Source organism: Zophobas morio, unplaced genomic scaffold (assembly GCF_036711695.1).
Source record: "Zophobas morio isolate AGI-343-1 ecotype UQ-CSIRO unplaced genomic scaffold, CSIRO_AGI_Zmor_V1 ptg000600l, whole genome shotgun sequence".
Classification (NCBI taxonomy): Eukaryota; Metazoa; Arthropoda; class Insecta; order Coleoptera; family Tenebrionidae; genus Zophobas; species Zophobas morio.
In genome coordinates, this window is record NW_026972703.1 from 157,693 (window position 1) to 178,134 (window position 20,442).

The following is a 20,442-nucleotide window of genomic DNA, read 5'->3' on the forward strand; positions in this document are numbered from 1 at the left end:
ATGCAGTATATGAAACTCGAACATCCGCCGCGAAAAAATTAGGCCGGAGAATGCGAGCTGCTTCCCCTTGCCTCTCTGTTATTGACGCATCGGCAAGCTATTTTACCGCACTCTACCTACAATATCATCTAAAACGGGCTACGGAGGGGCAGAGACGACATCGGGTCCTTATAAGTGACCCCTTTTGCCTCTTGTGGGTATTGGACTGCATGCTTGTTGTAAGCACTACAGTTTACAAACTACGCGTATAGAGGACGAAAAATAAGCCATTGTTCTTTATTCCTTTATGTATTTGTTGGTCATTAAAAAAATTAAGTTTGGCCGAATCTCTTTCAGCGTAACAAACTTGGCTAATTCTCGAGATGAAAGCAGCGAAAGTACTTCAGATCTTTTTTACGCAGCATTTCGTCAGTTCAAAAAAAAGTTTGCTAAACAAAAGCTGCAATGTCACATAAAAAAAGTTAATAAAATCTAAAAAAGGGCTAAGAGATGGGATGGAAAGGGAACGATAATATTTTATATAAGATAATAATTTTTTGTTACCAATTAATTTTTAGGTATTTTGCACTATCCAGTGGTGCTTTAGAACGTTTTCAAGGGAAAGTCTTTCGGCAGGATTCTTTTTCAAAAGCTGCAAAAAAAATTAATTTTAACTAAAAATGTCACGTGAAAGAAAAGGAACTTCGAATAGATTTTATACGTAAATTTCCAAGGAAAAATATACTAGGAAATTATTTAAAAATAGTTATATAATATAGTCAATCTTTAATTATTCGAGTATTGTAATTATAAATATTTAATATATAATAAGTGTGTAGTTAAAATAGTTTACTTAAGAAAACTAAAAAATTTATTGCATACGAACAGAAATAAAAGTTAAATATAAACACATAACGGTATAATAGTTAAACTTGACAATATTTAACCCTCGAAGACCATGATGTACGCTATTAATCTTAAATATAATTGGTTTGCTACATCAACTGCTATACTTGGTTATAAAATAGTACAGCATTAAAGCGCGATATGAACAGCCTTTTTACTGTGCGTTCAAAAAAATTTCAGTAAACTTTGAATAAAAGTAAATTGTCAAAATGTTCCAAAAATAATGCTGGCAGAATCGAAATATTGTCGGTAATGAATGGCGAAACCAATCACCTTAGAGATTAAATCTTGGGCGAGCTCGGAGACGCTCGGCGGGAACTGCAAGTCTACTTGGCTGATTCTTTTGTAGGTAGCTCTCGAGTCCTGGAAAGGAAGGTATAAGAGACGAGCAAAGATACTATCGAAGAGGCCCACCTCCGTCTCAAAGGGTGGAACGCCCACCAGAAATTCGTAGCACAACACACCCAAACTCCACAAGTCCACCTTTTTTATGAGGTCAATTTGTAAATAGTCTCATGATTTTTAGCCATGACAATGCCTTGTCGTCATGTGCTTTGCCTTCTATCATTTCGGGAGGAAGATAGTCGAGAGTGCCGCACAGCGTTGTTCTTCTGTCGAGATGCAAAAAAAAGTAAAACGATGGTCGCTGGAGAAAACACCTATACTACTGCCCTTTCTATTCTTAATGATGTTTATTTCCTTTTTTTAAGTACTAAAAAACATTATAAAGCTGCTACCTCGAGGAAGGGGCGTGCACGGACCAACCAAAATCGGCAATTTTCAAGTCGCCGTTGATCCCCAGTAATAAGTTTTCTGGTTTAATATCTCGATGAATCACTTTCTCCTTGTGCAAGAAGATGAGCGCTTCGGCCAATTGTCGAATATACTGAAGTATTTTATAGTCAATTAATAGTAGTAAATGAAAAAAGCTATTAAGTTTCGCACGTTTAAGTAAAGTTTTTAAACTTTTGTACACTTTTATAGTGCTTAAAATGGTTCTAGACTTTATAATGCCGTAAAAACCATTCACAAAACATTATAAATTCTTATGAAGTATAAAATCAACTTCAACGGCGTTACTGTTTATTAATATGATAAATAATCAATCCGGTAACACCAGCCTGTTTTGCGTAATAATAATAAAACTACTTTTGCTGCTCTGTTTTCGGGAAACTTTCCGTAAAGTTGCAACTCTTTATAAAGTTCGCCGCGTGGAGCATATTCAAGGATCAAGTAAATCTTACGGTCGTCATAAAACCAGCCGAGTAGATTCAAAATATGAGGATGCCTCGGTGGAACAACAATGTCATAATTAATAAAATATAGAGAAAAAAGTTATATATAGCCAAAATTTTTATCACTTTTGCTCTAAACCTCATAATAATTAAAGCAATAAAACTTTATAAAAAGTGAAATCGATATCAGCTTAAGTACGAGTTTTAAAATGATCAACTATAAGATATTACGTTATACACAAAAAATTAAAAAAAATAAAATGTATATATCGTATTTCCAAAAATAATATTTATATAAGAAAAGTCTGCATGTGCGATTGATAGAACAAAACTTTGCGCAAAAGCAAAAAAATTAGTAAATATATAAAAATTAAGAAAATATTCGACGGCAATTCGTCTTTAAAATAAGTTACTGTAAGCGAGACTGAATTTCAATTTCTCTACGCAGCTGGTGCTCTACATCGGCCTTCTGCAGTTGGGATTTAAACAAAACCTAAAAGTAATGTTTATATATAGTTATAAAAGCGCAAATAAAATTCTAGTTAGTTTATAATATGGCATTACCTACTACAAGAAACAAGCAATAAAGGTTTTTTAGTAAATTTTAAAGTTTATTTACTATAAAAAATATCAGACTAACTGAAAAAACTTCAAGTGTTACGAAATACTAAAATAATCAAGAAAAAGTTTTTTGTTTAAACTTCAACCAGTAAATTTTGTTAAAGTAAACTAAACATATAAAACTTTTGAGGTTGCAAGACAAAAATTTACACCAAAAACTTATTAAATTATGGCAGAATCTAAATTTTAAACAAACATATTTTTTATACATCTCTTAAGACAAAAAAAAAAAATGGAACTAATTGTTAAAAGTTACTTTTGAATTGATGTTAAACCATTCAGGGTAACATAGGATGTTGACTACAAGATAAAAAGTTTAAAGTAAAAAGAAAAAAGATTATTGTTGCTAGTACTTATAGATGCCCTCTTTTATTAAAAAAGTCGATAAGCAATCTTTTGAGATTATCATACAATTGACTCTGTTAACAATTTTAAATAAAATTTTAAAGGATTGAAGTTTAGATGAATCTTTATAATTTATTATTAAAACAAAAACTTAATTATTTAACTTTTAAGGACTAAAAATGAGTAAATTATTATGAATATTTAACAAATTAATTATTGTTGTTTGTAAAAGTTAAAAACTATTCACAAATGTATTAAACAAAAAGACAGAAAATTTTCAATTTATTACAGAGGAAATATTCTTATGGTATACTTCATTTTGATGTTGTAAATATTTATAACCTCTTACGAGCCTAAATTTTTTATACCACTAATTACCATTTTAACCAATGGTTATTTTAAGTTTTTATAAGAAATAAATTCCATAAGCTTAAAAAACAGTTTCATTAGAATAGTAAATATATAATATTAAATGAACTATACAAAGGTTGTAAAGCAGTATATAGGTACAGAAAGATAAAAAGCAAAGTTGCCCAATAAACTTAAAAAAGAATAAGTAAACTGGAATAAGAAATAAAGGAAAAAATTAGGAAATAACCTTTAAAGCAACTATATACTTTGTTCGTCTTTCTCTGGCAAGGAAAACGTTGCCAAACTTCCCTCTTCCTAAAGGTCTGCCAATTTCAAAGTCGTTAAAACACCAATTAGACTTCGGAAGCCCGTTTATTTTTCTATGGAGAGTTAAAAAAATATTTTTAATGTGAACATATTTATATATTATAAAGCAATAAGAGCAAGTAACTAGTTGATTTTTTACTTTGGCGAGGGGCTACTTTCATTAAGCATTTAAAAAACTATTTCTATATATATTTTAATAATAGTATGTTCTTTTGTAAGTAAAGTTGTTATTTAATATTTTAGTTGTTTGTAAATAAGTATTAGCAAGCCCACTCTATGTATTTTAAGCATAACTCTCAACAGTTCAAGTACTAATAAATAACACTTGGCTGATAAAATTGGTTTTTCGGGGGTTTTGTACAAAAGTGGGAATTTTCAAGAAACTTGCAGGTTTCGGCCAGCTTTTAGTTTGTAATAAAAAGATGAATATTATTAAATATTACTACGTATTTATAGTAAGGAAGCAATGCTTCAGGAGGAGGGCTATTCTTATGATCTGACAGTTATATGAATATATATGTTTGATGGTTTATCATAGCTATTTATAAAGATTCTATTTGATATTCTTTCAAAAAAATTATATGAAACCTTGTTTTTAAAAAACTTTACTTTATGTTTATTAGTTCCAGGATTTCACCGGAACATATGAAGAGGTATTTCCCAGCTTAAACCAATCTTCAGGTAGGATTTTTCTTTGAAAACTTTGGTAATTAAGTTTAACAGCAATAACTTTTTTTATATTTCAGTAATCTTAATTAAAAAATATTTAATCTGTAGACTTTAAAGGGAACTTAACACCAGGTCCCACTAGGAATGCTATAAATTACTCTGAGACTTATGAACCTCCACTTCTTGAAGGTATCGAGTAAAAAGTTATTCTTAATTTAATTTTTTGTAAACAAAAGTACTAATTCAAATTTTACTATCATACTATTTAGAGCTGGAAATATATCCTGATCAAATAAAACGAAAAGTATTATTAAATAAACTGATTACCCTTTTTGTTAGTTGGTTGTGTTATACTAACACAATTTTTAAGGAGTAAACAGTTATTGCTTAAAGCTTCTATTCTTTATTATAACTTATCCCACGAGCTTTCCTTTCTTATTAAATCTTATTCGTACTAGTTTAATATTTTTATTATTAAATTTACGCAGTACATTTATTTAGAAAAGAATTTAACTTTGCTTGTTGCTTCACTCGACAATATTTTTTATTATCTCTTTTGAACGACTTAAAATGTATTATTATTTGTAGTTGTTAGTTAAGTTTATTTATATTTCCGTTAATTTCGCTTACATCCTTTCTGTGGTACAAGTTATCTATATTTTTTTTAATAGTCAATTAGAACTTATTATCTGCTTTACTACTTTCGTTCTAGATTCAGTTATTTTTCCGAAAGTATATTTTAATTTTATAATATTTTTCAGGCTTTAGTAGTAATTAATCCTTTTGTGACGGTGGACGCTCACCTGATGGACACCGCCGATGTCGCTGGACCTTTGTTCTTTATTTTGGCTTACGGAGCCTTCCTGCTCCTCGTATAGTTCGTATATTGATGATAGTCATATTAGTACCGTATCATATAAATCTACTATATATTATATATAAGTTTGTAGTCTGTTAATTGTGGTTTCCATATATATTGCCAGTTATAGAAAATCAAATTTAAAATTAAAATTGATTTCATATAAAGCGTTTTTTACTAACTTTTTCTTTTTTCTTATATTGTATATCTTTACACTCTTCTGGATAAAGTAAATCCACTTTGATAACTTTTAGTGTTACTATGTATTGTGCAAAAGAAAAAATTTAATTAAAAAAAGTATAACAAAGGAGCATAATAATTTGATTACCAAAAATAATTTATTTTTCTTAAAACTGTGGATCGTTTTTACAGCTATAATACTAATATAAACTATAAAATTATTAGAGCGGGAAGTTGCACTTTGGTTATATCTACGGCGTTGGCGTGATCGGTTCATTTTGCACGTGGGCACTTCTAAACTTAATGAGCCTTAACGGAATCTCAATTTGGGTTTTCTTGATTTTTATAAATATAAAAAAAGTTTTTGTACTACATAACCTTCATAATTTAGGATTTTACTAAAGGTTATAAAATTTGGCTTTTATTCATTTTTCTTTATTATCGCGAATTAAATTGAGAATTAATATTATATAACTTTTTCGTTACTATCAATATTCGATGCTCTGTTGGAATATAACTTTTTCTCTTTTAGTTGTTTTCCTGTACTCTATAGCATATTAAAGAAATTTCTTCGTTACACAATTTTTTGCGTTAGTTTATTTTAACTCTACTGAAACTCTTTTACTAATTCTTTTTATATATCTCCCTTATTAGTGTACCTGTAGCGTGCTGGGCTACTCCCTACTGCCAATGGTCCTCTTATCATCTTTTTCAATCTTCTGGAGTTTAAAGTAAAATATTTATAATATTTTATATTATACTTCTACAACTTTATAGTTTTATGATATACAAAAATTATGCTAACTAATTTGTAAAAAAAATCCATATATTTTCAATTATATTATAGATATAAACTTCTAGTCAGCAGTTATTAATTACATTTATGACCAACTATACGAAAGCGCAAAAGTTAAAAATGTTATTAAACTATTAATTCATAATTATTAAAAAAGCACACTTATTAGTAGCGAAGTTGTTAGCCGCTTTAAGTAAAGGAACGTTTTATAAACAGTGTGCAAGCAAGCGCCTTTTTATAAGTAATTTCTTCTCAACAATATCGCAACTTTCCTTCTAAGTCTCTTTCTTAAACATTTTCAAAACCTTTCAAAAAGTAATAAATTCCTGCTGCGGTTTCAAATTGTATATATATATTACTGACCTGAACTTTAAGAATTTACTTCAGGAGAGTAGAATTTTAAATTCTATTAATAGAAAAAAATTGTCCATTTTTAGTTTCTATTTGACTTTATAAAAATATTTTGCTCCTTTTACCTCCGTCTGAGTGGAAATCGCACATACGTATATATATGGAACGTAAGTTACAGAACCATTAATGAGTAAAAAAGCAAAATCTTAATAATTTTAACTTTTTTATGTTGTACTATCGTCATGGAAAAAGCTAGAGTTTAGGTATTGCTTATAAAAACTCGCTGAAAAGTGGATTTAAAGTAAAGCTTCTGTTATAATATTAACTGTATTGTCTAATAATTATATTAATTATTATTTTTATGTATAGCCTTATTTCTTTTAAGCTACAGATCCAAATCATAATCGCACAATTCTTTACTATGATCAGCTTAATAGGTTGCTTTTAAGCAATAATAATGCTCCGTTCTTTGCAGGGGCGTGTTTGGACTAACTTTAGCGGGACTCTCGATTCTTTGGTGCGCCATTTCTGCGTCGAGAATATTCGTTCAGATTCTTTCCCTACAAGAACAGAGATTGCTGATCGCTTATCCGTGCGTTTTGGTGTATGCCGTGTTCGCCTTGATGACTATTTATTAAAAAAAAATTTTTTTTGTATGGAACTTGTGAAAAATTTTAGATACTGGCAGAACTTGGCTTTTCTACGAAAGTAATATAAGACAAAAACTAAACAATTGTGTTATTTGTCGTCAACTATCAAAGCTTAAGCAGTTAACTATCGATAATATTTTACATCTTATTGCTCTTATCAGGTTTCTGGCTTGCAACTTGTATAGTTCTCTACTAGATCACAAAATATATTTCCAAAAACCTTTAAATAAACTTCGGGCTTCATAATTATAAAATAGATTAAGCACAAAAGATCATATCGTTAAGAAAATCACACAGAAGTTCTTAGATGTTGCTATTTATCTTATATAGAAAGTATATTTTTCTATAAAAAGTAATTGTAGGCACATTTAAATAGTTATAAAGACTTAAAATATGCGAGGAAACTACAATCTTTAATAATATAAAGTATATATATTTTAAATTATAAAAAGATTGAACTGTTTATGTTATAAACAATTTCAATATCTAAGATTTGTTAAAGGTATGAACTTCATACTATAAAAAAGTCTCAAAAGCCTCAGAAGAAAATTTTTTTAAATAACACATGATACTCTTTAAATTATCACGTGGGCTATAACCTTTTGCGGAGCAGACATGTGCCGTGCAAGAAAGGACTAAATGTGGCAATAACTTATAAAAAATCAATAGATCTACAGACTGTAAACAAACTCGTCGAAAGCCCTCTAGAGGTTGCAGGAAAGTACATATTAAAGTTGGAACAAGTAGTATAACCCGTTCAAAGTTGTATTGAGCGTCGACAGAAAACTTAAAGACCAAAAGGATGCAAAATTAAGCGTGTTATTTTGTAATTAACTCGTAAGAAATAATTATATTTTCTAAAATAAGTGGCAAAACTGCATAAGCGTTCAAAAAACTTCCTAAAAAATCTTTGCTTACAAAGTTTATAAGTTGATACTAACAACACTACTGAAAGTTATAGTCTTCAAAAGATGCACAATCAGATAATTTATTTATAAAATGAAATATTTCTATTAATATAATAATCATACAGGCAAAACTTACTAGCTATCTAACAAAATATATATAGGCGGTTTCTTAACTGATGGTAGTTAACTCCGAATTACCTTCATTATTAAGTGAAAGTGAAAGCATCCACACTCGAGCTAAATTTTAATAAAAGTTATATACTAATAGTTAGATAAAATACGAAAAATAAAAGGATGTGTTTATAGCAAAAAATAAGTTAATATAACTGATTGAAAAGAGAAAAAAATCCTAAGCATCGCTAAATACCCTGATATATTAACTTGCAATTTTTTTGTTAAATTATTATATTTCTACAAGATTCACTTAATAATAGCTAACAATGCAAGTGAAAAAAAGTACACCTAAAAGAAGTTGTATAATCGCTGTTAAAATGACGTAATAAAGACAAATATCCGACGTCAAATATTAAGTTAAAGCAAACCAACAAACCCGTGAATTAAATTTAAACGGCTTTTAGGCAGTTTTCCGAGATCAGCTGCAACGTCTTTTGGTCTCGTAAAAATGTGTTCGCTTACAAGTTTATTAGCTCGTTTTCTAATATACTCAGACTTTTGTTCGTCACTGAGAATAAAAAGAGGGTAGATATGGGGCAGAGGTGGGACTTTATGCTTTTTCTTTCTCTATATATAAGTAAATGTAGTGTCTCTGCTAACATATTAAATTAAAATAACATTAAAATCCAGTATTTCAGATATAAAAGTCAAATATGCAAAAATAATGGTCAACTTTTAAAGTAGGATACCTTTGATGTTTTAAAATTGCAATTCTTATTATTGTTAAATTTATTGGTGGGTTTTCTAAGTAAAGACAATATAGTAGTAGTTCGTGAGTGATAAAGGAAAAAAAAGTTAATTTTTTCATTGCAAACAATTTAGTAGTTAACTTACCTATGATCAGCCGAATGATAACTCGTGAGAATAGATTTTCCGCAGTTATCTACAATAGAACGGTTGTAACTGCCCTGAATTACTTTGCAGCTTTCTTTTATAACAAGTTCAAAGTAGTCTGATAGCTTAACTTTACTAATAGGATTGTTTAATTTTTTGTCTACGTGTGTTTTACTACCTATTCGACAAATATGGCTAACAATATTACTTTCTTTTAAACTATTTTCAACAGTGTCCAAATAGTTTACCGTAAAATCTCCCTCAAGTGGGGATATTTTAGTCGCCTTTTTTTCTTCAATAAATTCTTTCAGTTCCCTACCGTTTAAATTGCCAAATGTTTGAACAAATGTACTGTTGTTGAAATAACATAACTCAAAGTGCAAGGCCTGCTGAGTAGGACAATCAGGAAGTTTAGTTTGACAAAAAGCACAAGAAGTTAAATAATTTTTTTCTTTTCTCACAGAATTGTAGTTTCTTAAAGTTTCAACGTTTTCTTGTAGGGCATCAGAACAACTAATAGGCAAAATTTTGTAACTCTTAATATCACTGATGAGTGACATAACGGTTTTTGTCTTAGAAGATAAAGATTTTGAAGCAAAAGCTTTCATAAGGCAAGGATTGTCCTGATATGGTTCTTCTATAGTATATTTATCAAGACAAAAATTCATATGCTTCTGACGACTTTCGAAATCGTAGAGCCCCAACTCCAATCCGCAAACTAAACAGAGCAAAGATCCTCCTCGTTCTAAATACAGTATATTATAATTATTTTGAACAGTAAAGTTAACTTGCAAAACACAATAAGTTTACTTTTAAAACTCTTAGGTTAATATACTTAATATAGCTTTGTAGCGAATCCTTTTAAAGTTTACCTGTTTCCTTTATAAGACACTCGTTTACATGTTGTTCAAAAAAATTTACAGTTAACCATAATGTTTTCTGACAAAATGAGCAAGTAAAGAAATCCTTTTTAGTGTCCTTAAAGTTTATTTGGGACGCAGACAGCAAGTCTTGCTCTCCACAGATCAAATCTTTTTGCATATGTACCATATTACTAAAAAAACTAATATATACAGCCTCGTTAAATAACTATCTATAATACTATAAAAATTATCCTAAATACCCCCATAGTGTATCGCTCCTTTGTAACCATACACATCATTAGGTTAATCTTTAATTGAACTAAGCTCCCGGAGACAAGTAATTCTCCATAGTTGTAGTCACATGTAGTCCAACTTGTTTCTAACCAGTAGTATACGCTAGTTTGTGGAGAAACCTCTTTCTTCTAAAATGAACATTTTAAATAGGAACGGCCTCAACAAAATACTCTATCATTCAAAATTGTTTCTATGCTTTAAATTTTTTTGTAAAAATTCTATAACGCTTTAATTAATAATTCGTTAAAGTGATCCCTTATAGATATATAAGTTCAGATTGAGATTTATTTAATTAGAGGAATTGCTTTCTTACTTAAGTCTATCGCATTTTAAAGTTTAAGTGTCGATTGAAACGATTTTGCACGTGACCCTCCTTCGTGCAAAATTTTCAATCTTTAGCACGAAATTTTCATAATTACTCCGTCATATGGGGTTTTTTTTTAAAGCGTTTGAGGGACTATAAAAGACAGCTTATTGAGAGAACTTAATTTAATAATGCGTAATCTTTTTTTCAATCGATAAAGAAAATGATACAAAATGTCGTAGATCAAGGCATGCCTTCCATTACCTAGCTAGTGAATGTGGGTGTCAATAAGGCCACAATATCCCGGATCAAATCTCAATATGTTCCAAATCGTCCTTGCAATGAACCTGGGCATCCTAAGAGCTTGAAAAACCGAGATGTAGCTCGACTTGTACGACAAGTGACATTGGGCGCAATTGAATCTGCACAGAAAGCTTCAAAAACCATAGATACAACATTAGATGGACCAGTTTTAAGATCGACCGTATCGAGAGCATTGCATTCTGCTGGTCTCCATGCGAAAAAAAAAGTTAATTAAACCCCTTTGACAAACCGTCCCAAGCGACTAAGATTTCGTATTTGCGAAGTACGAAAATTGGTCCATTTTTGACTGGGAAAAAGTAATTTTTCGGACGAGACCAAGATCAATCGACATGGTTCAGATGGAATACAAGTGATAATGTACAGTCTACATCCTGAGATCAGGTCAAGAATTGAAGAGTTACATGTGACCGCTCCAGAACAAGTGATTCAAAACGTTAAAAAAGCATTTGGAAGGGCACTCGTAACCTTCACGAGCAAAATTCATGAAAAATGTGTCATGCAAGTCAGAGAGATACGAGTCCATACAACACTTCGCCAACCGTTTAATCCACATTTCAAGTCAAATAGAAGAGCAGTGCACAGTCAAGAGAGTGTTACCTCATATTGGTGAAATTACGAACACATAAAATCATAGCCTTTACTCACAGGGTTGAAGAAGATTTTAAATACGATGTAATATCACTAGAACAATATTACAGTATTAAACCAGAAAACTTGGATTACCGTTTTGCAATTAATGCCTTTTTACAAATGGAAAACAGGCATGAAGTTGAAAACAAATTGAACGCCTTATTTCTAAATGCATTCTGTAATTAACAAACTTACATGGGAAAAAAAAGACTTCCAAATTTTTTAAAGACCGAGCGCCCTTCTGCAAAGTCTGTCAGGACAACGTACCAATGTTTAAGTTCTCAATTCCATACATTAAACAAAAATGCCATTTTTGTAAAAAATTAGCACATAGAAAGGCTGCCTTAACAAGAAAATCATGGCACAACTTAAATTATAACTTTCCGAAATTACCCAGGGATAAAAATGGTTGTTGAGACTAGGCCCATCCTTATTTTATTAAAGATTGATGCCTAAACACGATATTAATACATGGTAGCCCTGTGACTTACCAAACCGGTTTTTGAAATTTTTAGATCGTGGTAAAGCTATTTATGACAAAATTTTCAAGGACAACCTGATCTCTGTAGGTAAATTAAATGAAAAAGGATATGATTTCTATTTTAAAAATAATAGTTTTTATTAAGAAAGACAAGGTTATTGTTCAAGGTAGAGAAGAGAATGAACTATTTCTTGTAAATGGACATCAGCACGATAATACAGCAATGGCCACGACGTTTAGTACTACGAAGTCTAAGTCCATCATCCCTAGAGACACTTTAAATATGGGTATAAGAGCTAGTATAAGGGCTATGGTTTTGTGTTCGTAATTTCACCAATATGAGGTAACACTCTCTTGACTGTGCACTGTTCTTCTATTTGACTTGAAATGTGGATTAAACGCTAGGCGAAGTGTTGTATGGACTCGTATCTCTCTTACATGCATGACATATATTTCAGTATTTTGCTCGTGAAGGTTACTAGTGAGTTCCTTCCAAACACTTTTTTAGCGTTTTGAATCACTTTTTCTGGAGCGGTCACTCGTAACTCCAATTCTTGACTTAATCCCAGGACGTAGACTGTACATTATCACTTGTATTCCAACATCCGCTTTTTTAATTTTTTCTGAAGAAATGAGTTCAGGTTCTCCATTTTTTAATTAGGGAAGAATATTTCATGAACCTCTTGAGTAGTTAATGCTAACTTTATGTCTATTAACCATTGACATAATGGTGAAACATACCGCAGAATGTCCACCCCATGTTGCAGTAGAAAAGAATTGAGTTGGTATTGCATAATTATAAATATACTATATAGTGTCAGCGAGTAATAAAAGGAGGTTAAGTTAGCGGTAAAAAATATAAAGAAAAATAATTCGGGAAAAATTATCTATATATGAAAAAGAGAAATAATTAAGAAGATTTATATGCCAATATAATATATATAGTCAAAAATTGAAAGGAAAGATAAAAAAGATTCGTATAAACGTAGCTGAAGATCCTTAGCTTTGTGGCGGCTAGGCGCTGATAACGTAATGGAATGAAACAATAAAACAAAGGATAGGGGATCAAACTCTTATATTGGTGAAGAATTGAAGCATATTTAAAAGTTCCTAAGGGAATTTACATTGACCAAAGTGTTAAATATTGGTGGTGCTTCCAGTTGTTTTTTGCGATATAAAACGAAATTTTTTAATCTTGGCTAAAATATAAGGTTTAGATATGAATTTTTTAATTAAAATTAGCTGATAGACAATGTAAGAGGTTTTTTAACCTCAATTTTTAATTGTATAATAGATTTCTGATTAGAAAAAAGAAATTTGAGGTTGTTATAGTACTGTTTTCTGGATATGCGCAATTTGCTTTGGGAATGAGATAGTCTGTTTTTATAATAGGATTGACGGAAGGGCTTGTTTTATATGTTCCATAATTTGTATTCCTTGTGTGTTTTTTCTTATTAGTCTGATTGTTGGCATTTTTGTTTTTTACTACCAATATTGTAGAACCTTATTTATGAGTTTGATATTAGCCTCAAAATCGTTTAAGCTCTCCTGGTAGTTGTACTGCCAATCTGCGAGGTAAATTTATTTGGTTCAAAGTTGTCATGTACGGGATGTCTGTTTTTGTAAGGATATGTATTTTCTTAACAATAATATTTCTCGATCCAAGTATTTTATTTAAACTGCAATCTAATATAGGGCCTTAATACCCTCGTGCAAACTATTGGTTCAGAGAGTAGGACTCACTCGTTGCCCAATATTGTTCTTGCTTTCTACTTCAAATTATATAAATAAATACACTTTGAAACTTAAGAGCTAATATTTCAAAATTCTGGTATTGTCAAGGCCATTACATTCGGTAGGTCTTTACAGTGTTATTATATTTAATATTTGATCCCTGAGAGTTTACTCCAATGTTGAGGTAAACATGAATGCTTTGAAACGCATTTAGTTATATTTGCACGAGTTATGTTCACTTAGCTTCTAAAAATTTTATTCTTATGAACAGTAGAAAAGATATTATTATACTTTAAATAACTAAACTACATAGTGTGTTAATTTGCAACGTTTACATCTCATTTAAATTGTTACTAATTTTTTGGGTTCCATTAATCAATAGTGGTTGTGTTGAGCATGTCCTCTTTACTACTGTTACTTGCGTAGCTAAAAGTTAATTGGTATATAAATAATACCGTTATTATAATCAGATAAGATTGCAAATTTTGTGTATTTTTAAGTCTAAAGGACTACTTACAAATAATATTTAACTGGTAATTTTGTTAAACAAACTATGAAAGGATTGTGAGGTGAAGCAATCCTCAAATACCAAAAAAATTATTAGTAATACGACGCGAAGTACTTTATCCTATTCGACCTACTTTCTTGACGGCTCTTGGTTTGTATTCTCTTTGATTAGGCTATTAACCGATAATATGACAAAATTTCCTCTTTTTAATAGAAGTGTTACTTCTTTACGAAATATTTTTTTCAGTAAAGCATATGAGTTATAACACTAACGCATATATAGCTGTTAACCATAATATTTTTAAGTTAATTGACAAATTAATTGCCATCAACGCTCCTTTTACTTATTTAGGAACAAAAAAATTACTAACAAGTCTTTTACCACTGTGATTATCGTCTACATATGTTTCTGCAAGGTTAAAAAGTATGTTACGCATTTCAAGCACGTCGACCTCTACTCCTATAATAAGCGCATTTTCTGCGCTTATCAGCTAGCTTTAGGGAAATGTGGTGGTCATGTGCTAACAGGAATTAATACTCCTACAAAGAGGCTTATTATTAGAAAAGTATCTTTGTAGTCCCACTGCATTTGCAAGCGGTTAGGTTTTGGGTCACGAACCTTTTGAACCAACGTACTGATCTTAGCCACGGTGGTACTTTTTGGCTTCGATTATTGAGCTTTCTATGATAAACTTAGAAAATTCTTTTTGCACAAATCTATTAATTTTGTATGGCTCGCAAACTGGGACTGCTCGAGAGGTTGCCTACGAGATTGGTAGATTTGGGAAGCGAAATTCGTATGATGTTTGTATTTATGGTTTGCACGAGTTCAGTGTCGTAAGTATAATAATTTTTTTTTGAAATCTTTTATTTTATAAGCACTTAAAAAAACTTTTAAGGAAAAACTTTTACGGGTAAAGTTGGCCCTTTTTGTGGTTTCAACCGCAGGTCAAGGCCAAGAACCTCGCAATATGACCGTAACCATATTATCTTTAAAATAAAATAAAAAAAGAAATCTAAATTTTCTTTCATACATAGAAGTTTTGGAAATATTTACTTCGAGCAAACTTATCCAAAGATTACCTTAGTACTCTTCACTTTTCGGTCTTTGGGCTTGGAGATTCCTCTTATAAGTGGTATTAGCTTTGTATTTTCTCTTCCTTAAATTTTTTATATTGTAACTAACATACATATATTAGTTTTTACAGCTCTAAATAACCTTTTTTGTTAAAGATTTAATTCAGATAAAAACTTTTTCTATTTATTGAATTTTTCCATAAAGTTATAATTATGTTGCTAAACGTTTAAGAAACCGGCTTCTACAGTTGGGAGCTCACGAAATTTATTCAAAGGGGCCTTGGTGATGATCAAAATTATAACGGGTCACTTTCATTAATGTTTTTGTTATAATATTTTTATTTCTTTTACTTTTTTATTTACTTTATTAAATTTTACTTTAAATTTATAAATTATAACAACTTTGTATGTGTTTCTTTGGTTATACTAACTTACAAACTTTCACTTATTACTATATAAAATAATTATTGTATTTGTTATAATCAAATTATACTAAATAGTTTAGTTATACTCTTCTCTATTATTTTTATTAATTTTTTTTGTTTGAAATTTTTGGTATTTTTTAACTCTATATGCTATAAAGTTTTTATGGTGCTTTGATGCCTTGGATGGACGGAGTTTTGAAAGCCCTCCACCTGTCGTTTCCGCCACCACACGGCTCACAACCAATGGAGCCTGATATTTTGTACTTTACACATAATTTATTAAAGGATTTGTTAGAACTCTAGTGGGCTTTTAATTTATTTTAGGTTAAAAGATAATTTTTTTTTGGAGTTTTTGTTGCTTTTTTTTTCTTTTTTGCATTTCGACGGTCTTATACATGTTTTGTCGTTTAATATCGTTGGGCTTTTATTATAGGATGGAGCCATTTACGAAATTAACAGCGTTAACTGAAGATGTCGAGTTACCCAATAACTTTTCAGTATTGGAATTTATTTTTTAATTTAAATTTTATGTCCTTTTACTGGTCTTTGAAGTGACGTCTTTTTTTTGAATTTTTTTTGTTAAATAGAGATTCGCCATTGTTCTCTTATTATTCGTTGCATTTCTTTTAGCTTTCTATTACTGTTTGCGCTAATGTAGGCATTTTTTGCTTATATATATTTTAAATTATCTATAACAGAATTTATTTCTTAAAAGTGAAAATTTTGTTAACGGTAATGTTTAATTATTATTATTATTATTGTTGTTACCGTTATTATTGTTATTATTATTATTAATGGTACGAAGCGCAAGCTACTTTTTCGGTTAACGTTGTATCAAACGAAAGGACAACGAAAGAACACCACTTCCAAGAGGTTTCCTTATTATTTCTCTCTGCGAATTTTTTTAATAAATAATAATGAAAGGTTCGTAAAATAGTATTCAGTATTCCAGAGACTTTAAGCTATACTCCTGGCGATCTGCTATTGGTTCAACCAGAAAATTCTATGGAGAGTGTTGATTATCTTATCGACTTTTTGGGTTTATTATTATTATTATTATTATTATTAGTATTATTATTATTATTATTAATTATTAAACGTTATTATATAGGGATCAATGCAAATAACAGAGTAACTTTTTCTTCTCCAAGGAAAAGTCCTACGTTATGCACTATTAGGGATCTTTTTACAAAATATTTGGATTTCAAGTTTTGTTATCTTTTATAACAATAATAATTACATAATAATACTGACGAAGCGGGAGGCCCACTCGATATTTTTTTGAACTTCTTTCTCACTTTGCCACGGCGTCACACGAACGCGAAAAGCTTTTGGAACTTTCGCTTCCTGCAAACCTCGTGAGCGGCTTTATCATTATACGATATTTGTTTTACTTTCTATAACGTATATTACCTTTTATATGTGACTACCAAGAGTTTTTTACTAATATATGAAAATGACGGTTATACATAATTTATTATAAGAATATTAATTGCTCGTCAATTAAACGTAATCTGTACGAATCTATGTTATCTTATATATTACGATAGCCCCTTTTTTCTATTTTATTGTTATGAACTTAAATGTATAAGGCAGAGTTATAGGCGTATGTAGCCATCGGAAAATATAACAGTATTTCACAAGGATATTACGCGAAAGGCATAGAGAAACTAATATCATTTTAAAATTTTTTTGTTTTTTATTACGGCCAGCGAAACAGTTAGATAAGTAAATAGTAGCTGAATGCACGTTGGGGGGTTTACCATAAACCTAAACAATTACTATGATTAATGAGTGAAAAACGTTGTAAATGTCGTGGTGTTATCCTTAAATACTGGAAAAAGTGTAGCCATTTTAATAAAGTTATAATGGATAGGAAGATCTCTATGCGTATGCTCATCGTCCCCGAAGAACAAAGTTAGAAGTCCTTCGCGACTTCCCCACACTTCGCCGCAGAATACCGCTGGAATACGTTATTGATGTTTTCGGATGGATGGAGCCGCGTGCATTCTCCATTTGTTCTTCTATGAAGAAGCATGTGGGTGAACTTCACGTGTGCTATGCAGTTGTGCGTTATAAAACGAGTCTTTTGTTGCCAAGAATGGGTGTCTGCACCAATTGGATGAAGTCTTTAGAAAGCGGTATATATTAAGCGAATATTTTTTTTATCAGTCTCTATTGGTCGTAGGGTTTAAGGTTGAGTGCTGTTGGGTCGAACCTGGCACGCTTCGACTACCCGAAGATAACTCTACAACACTTCTAATGATTGGCCCTGGTATTCCTCTGGTCAATAACCTTTTAGAATGTGGCTGTTACTCATGAATACAGGAACGGGAGTAGCTCCTTTTAGAGCCTTTATAGAGGAACGGTCTTTTGAGTTTAATAAAAGTTGTTTATTACTAGAATTATTGTCATTATTATTATTACTACTATCATGTTTAGCTGGTTGTCTGGTATTTGGAAACCGATACAAAGCACAGGACTACCTTTTTGGGGAGGAGTGGGAAGAATATATTAATAATGGTCAACTGCACGTGATAACTGCTTTTTCACGCGATCAGGTATATATTTCATTACTACTATAAAATATAGATATTTACTTACATGATTTTTTCTATAAAGTCGTTTATTAGCATTACAAGTTTTACAATTAACATTAACCTTTTATTAAATATTAAAATAGGAATTAAAAGTTTACGTTCAGCACAAAATTCGTGAAAACGGTCGATATATATGGAACTTGATAAACAGAGGCGCTTATGTATACATATGCGGGTTGTTATATTAGTACTATTATTATTATTATTATTAAAATTACTATCGTATACTTCAGGAATGCTCGAAGAATGCCGGAAGACGTTATGAACGCCTTAATGGAAGTAATTCAGCTCTTTGGTCCAATGACACTTAAGAGCGCCGAAGAATACGTGAGTCGCATGAGAAAAGAAAGAAGATTGCATACAGAAACCTGGTAAAGTAACATATCGTTTTGTATTTAAAAAAGTTATTTGTATTAATAAAAACTATAAAATAAACCTATTGTTTATGTAAAGTATAAAAGTAAAGTCTACAGTATTAAACAGAAAAGTTTGTTATATTCCAAAGTTAAGCTAATAAGTAAAACTGTTGTCCTCGTGAGCAGTCGCATTGTTCATCGCTTAAGCATACTTTGCAGTCCTCCCTTGCTTTTAACTTGCTTAGCAGTAAGGAAGCTTCGACTACTTTGGAACCGCCTTTGGAATTCTCTACTAATATAATAATTGCTCAGTAATAAAAATGTATTTAATGCTTCCGGTTGACCGTTCGGGAATATTCCAAAAACTTATTAACTGAGTAGCATATTGTTTTTTTACACAATATAGGCTTTATAGGTACAGATTTTCCTACTGTAATACATTTTTCTATTATCTTGTTATTTGTAATAACCCTATACGTCAGTTTATGATTTCCTTAGCTGTAATGACCTCAACTTTTGTGAAAATCTCAGAAAGACACGTCATTTTTTGAGAAGTGGTTATTTCTTAAGATAACGCTACGGGTTACTTTTTCTTATACGTAACGATACCCTATTTACTTTTATTATTAAAGCGCTGATACGCTGTGTAGTCTACTATTTAACAATTAACTGTGACCATAAAAATTGGAACCAGCGTACTAACAAAAAAGTATATTCACTCAAAGGCCTTTAAAAAGATCCTACTTTTACGGATTCTGCATTCTTGCCGATCTAAGTAGATTCAACTAAAAACCGGTAAACATATATAATATTCGCCGTAAATTACTAAGGAGGCAGTGGAGCAAAAGAGAAAGTGATGCTGGCGGGAAAATTTATTGATTACTACTAACCAAAGGAAAATATTAATATTTATTGCTGCTGCGTCATCATATAACCTTTTAGAGCATCTTGCATTTCAGTGTAAACTTGAGCGCTTAAATCAAGAGCTTTCTCGTACATCTGCATGAATAATATTATAATTATTGTACCTCTATATAAATTAGAGTGAGGACAATTCTCATGGATACACAAAGACAATTAAGCAAAAATTGTTAGACGATTTTTTTTTATTAATTAACTTATAAAAGTAACAATCAGAATAACTTTTTATATTATAACTATATTTAAATATAACATCCGTTCTACATACTCGAGTGTTTTAACTTATTCAATAGCATATAAAAATAATTAACTTTAGGAATATTTTTTTACTTTACTATTAAATAAACTACTAACTTTTCTCACTCAACTTTTATGACATTCTCTACAGAAAACTATAAAAACAGTACTGAAAAGTTTTTACTTTAATAAAAAAAGATGTTCCTATAGGCGCGCTCTTCTTTACTTTTGTGGGTTTACATAAAAAAGTTGGCATTCTACTTGGTTAACAAGTATTTAAATTTTTCAGTTCAATATTTCTTTACTTTTTAACAATTAGTTTATTATAACTTTTTTTGGTTATTTTATTACTTTCCTTCCTTTCCGGTTTAACGTTTTACAAAAAAAATATTTTTCTTATTTTTTTTATATACTTTTCTTTATATCTTTACCGTTAGTCTACTTTTTCCTACACTCTATTCATATTTTCATAAACAACTTATATTTTTCATAATAAAATCTTAA

At 30.4% G+C, this 20,442-nt stretch overlaps 3 protein-coding genes and 1 long non-coding RNA gene across 5 annotated transcripts; 2 read left to right on the forward strand and 2 right to left on the reverse strand.

The window, feature by feature from the left end:
* Nucleotides 1-271: 271 nt before the first annotated feature.
* LOC135121509 (uncharacterized) lies at nucleotides 272-1,370 on the reverse strand. Its single transcript, XR_010279019.1, has 4 exons — nucleotides 1,300-1,370; nucleotides 1,159-1,248; nucleotides 544-631; nucleotides 272-439 (listed from the first exon to the last, which is right to left on the reverse strand). It is a non-coding gene; the product is annotated as an uncharacterized LOC135121509 (long non-coding RNA).
* An 11-nt stretch (nucleotides 1,371-1,381) lies between these two features.
* LOC135121525 (aurora kinase A-B-like) lies at nucleotides 1,382-3,968 on the reverse strand. The gene is made up of 6 exons (XM_064045831.1): nucleotides 3,904-3,968; nucleotides 3,685-3,817; nucleotides 2,534-2,613; nucleotides 2,035-2,173; nucleotides 1,623-1,771; nucleotides 1,382-1,496 (listed from the first exon to the last, which is right to left on the reverse strand). The coding sequence occupies exons 1-6, from the start codon at nucleotides 3,930-3,932 to the stop codon at nucleotides 1,382-1,384; spliced, it is 645 nt and encodes a 214-aa protein (XP_063901901.1). The 5' UTR covers nucleotides 3,933-3,968.
* Nucleotides 3,969-4,119: 151 nt separating this feature from the next.
* Nucleotides 4,120-7,257, forward strand: LOC135121526 (protein YIPF5-like). Its single transcript, XM_064045832.1, has 9 exons — nucleotides 4,120-4,154; nucleotides 4,221-4,266; nucleotides 4,388-4,445; nucleotides 4,542-4,622; nucleotides 4,703-4,737; nucleotides 5,195-5,305; nucleotides 5,698-5,802; nucleotides 6,127-6,203; nucleotides 7,095-7,257. Exons 2-9 carry the CDS (start codon nucleotides 4,231-4,233, stop codon nucleotides 7,255-7,257), a joined length of 666 nt encoding a protein of 221 aa, XP_063901902.1. The 5' UTR covers nucleotides 4,120-4,154; nucleotides 4,221-4,230.
* Nucleotides 7,258-14,925: 7,668 nt separating this feature from the next.
* LOC135121508 (NADPH-dependent diflavin oxidoreductase 1-like) lies at nucleotides 14,926-19,749 on the forward strand. Of its 2 annotated transcripts, XM_064045811.1 has the most exons (20): nucleotides 14,926-14,972; nucleotides 15,020-15,159; nucleotides 15,222-15,299; nucleotides 15,361-15,458; nucleotides 15,632-15,704; nucleotides 15,983-16,084; nucleotides 16,258-16,321; nucleotides 16,523-16,556; nucleotides 16,630-16,697; nucleotides 16,749-16,863; nucleotides 16,936-17,032; nucleotides 17,083-17,182; nucleotides 17,701-17,965; nucleotides 18,013-18,099; nucleotides 18,153-18,212; nucleotides 18,267-18,385; nucleotides 18,508-18,599; nucleotides 18,658-18,795; nucleotides 19,026-19,195; nucleotides 19,263-19,749. In XM_064045811.1, exons 6-19 carry the CDS (start codon nucleotides 15,999-16,001, stop codon nucleotides 19,093-19,095), a joined length of 1,395 nt encoding a protein of 464 aa, XP_063901881.1. In that variant the 5' UTR covers nucleotides 14,926-14,972; nucleotides 15,020-15,159; nucleotides 15,222-15,299; nucleotides 15,361-15,458; nucleotides 15,632-15,704; nucleotides 15,983-15,998; the 3' UTR covers nucleotides 19,096-19,195; nucleotides 19,263-19,749. The 2 variants fall into 2 exon arrangements, with proteins under 2 accessions (XP_063901881.1, XP_063901882.1); XM_064045812.1 differs by having other exon boundaries at nucleotides 14,942-15,159; nucleotides 19,029-19,195.
* The last annotated feature ends 693 nt before the right edge of the window (nucleotides 19,750-20,442 follow it).

Bases quoted from the DNA above. Each gene is read 5' to 3' on its own strand.
- LOC135121525 (XM_064045831.1), bottom strand. From the start codon at position 3,932: ATGCTTAATGAAAGTAGCCCCTCGCCAAA. The intron at 3,818-3,903 runs GTAAAAAATCAA...AACTCTCCATAG, and splicing joins GAAAGTAGCCCCTCGCCAAA to AAAAATAAACGGGCTTCCGA. The intron at 1,497-1,622 runs GTAGCAGCTTTA...GCATCTCGACAG, and splicing joins GTGCACGCCCCTTCCTCGAG to AAGAACAACGCTGTGCGGCA.
- LOC135121526 (XM_064045832.1), top strand. From the start codon at position 4,231: ATGCTTCAGGAGGAGGGCTATTCTTATGATCTGACA. The intron at 4,623-4,702 runs GTATCGAGTAAA...CATACTATTTAG, and splicing joins TGAACCTCCACTTCTTGAAG to AGCTGGAAATATATCCTGAT. The intron at 6,204-7,094 runs GTAAAATATTTA...CGTTCTTTGCAG, and splicing joins TCAATCTTCTGGAGTTTAAA to GGGCGTGTTTGGACTAACTT.
- LOC135121508 (XM_064045811.1), top strand. From the start codon at position 15,999: ATGCCTTGGATGGACGGAGTTTTGAAAGCCCTCCACCTGTCGTTTCCG. The intron at 18,213-18,266 runs GTTGTTTATTAC...TATCATGTTTAG, and splicing joins GTCTTTTGAGTTTAATAAAA to CTGGTTGTCTGGTATTTGGA. The intron at 18,600-18,657 runs GTTGTTATATTA...CGTATACTTCAG, and splicing joins GCTTATGTATACATATGCGG to GAATGCTCGAAGAATGCCGG.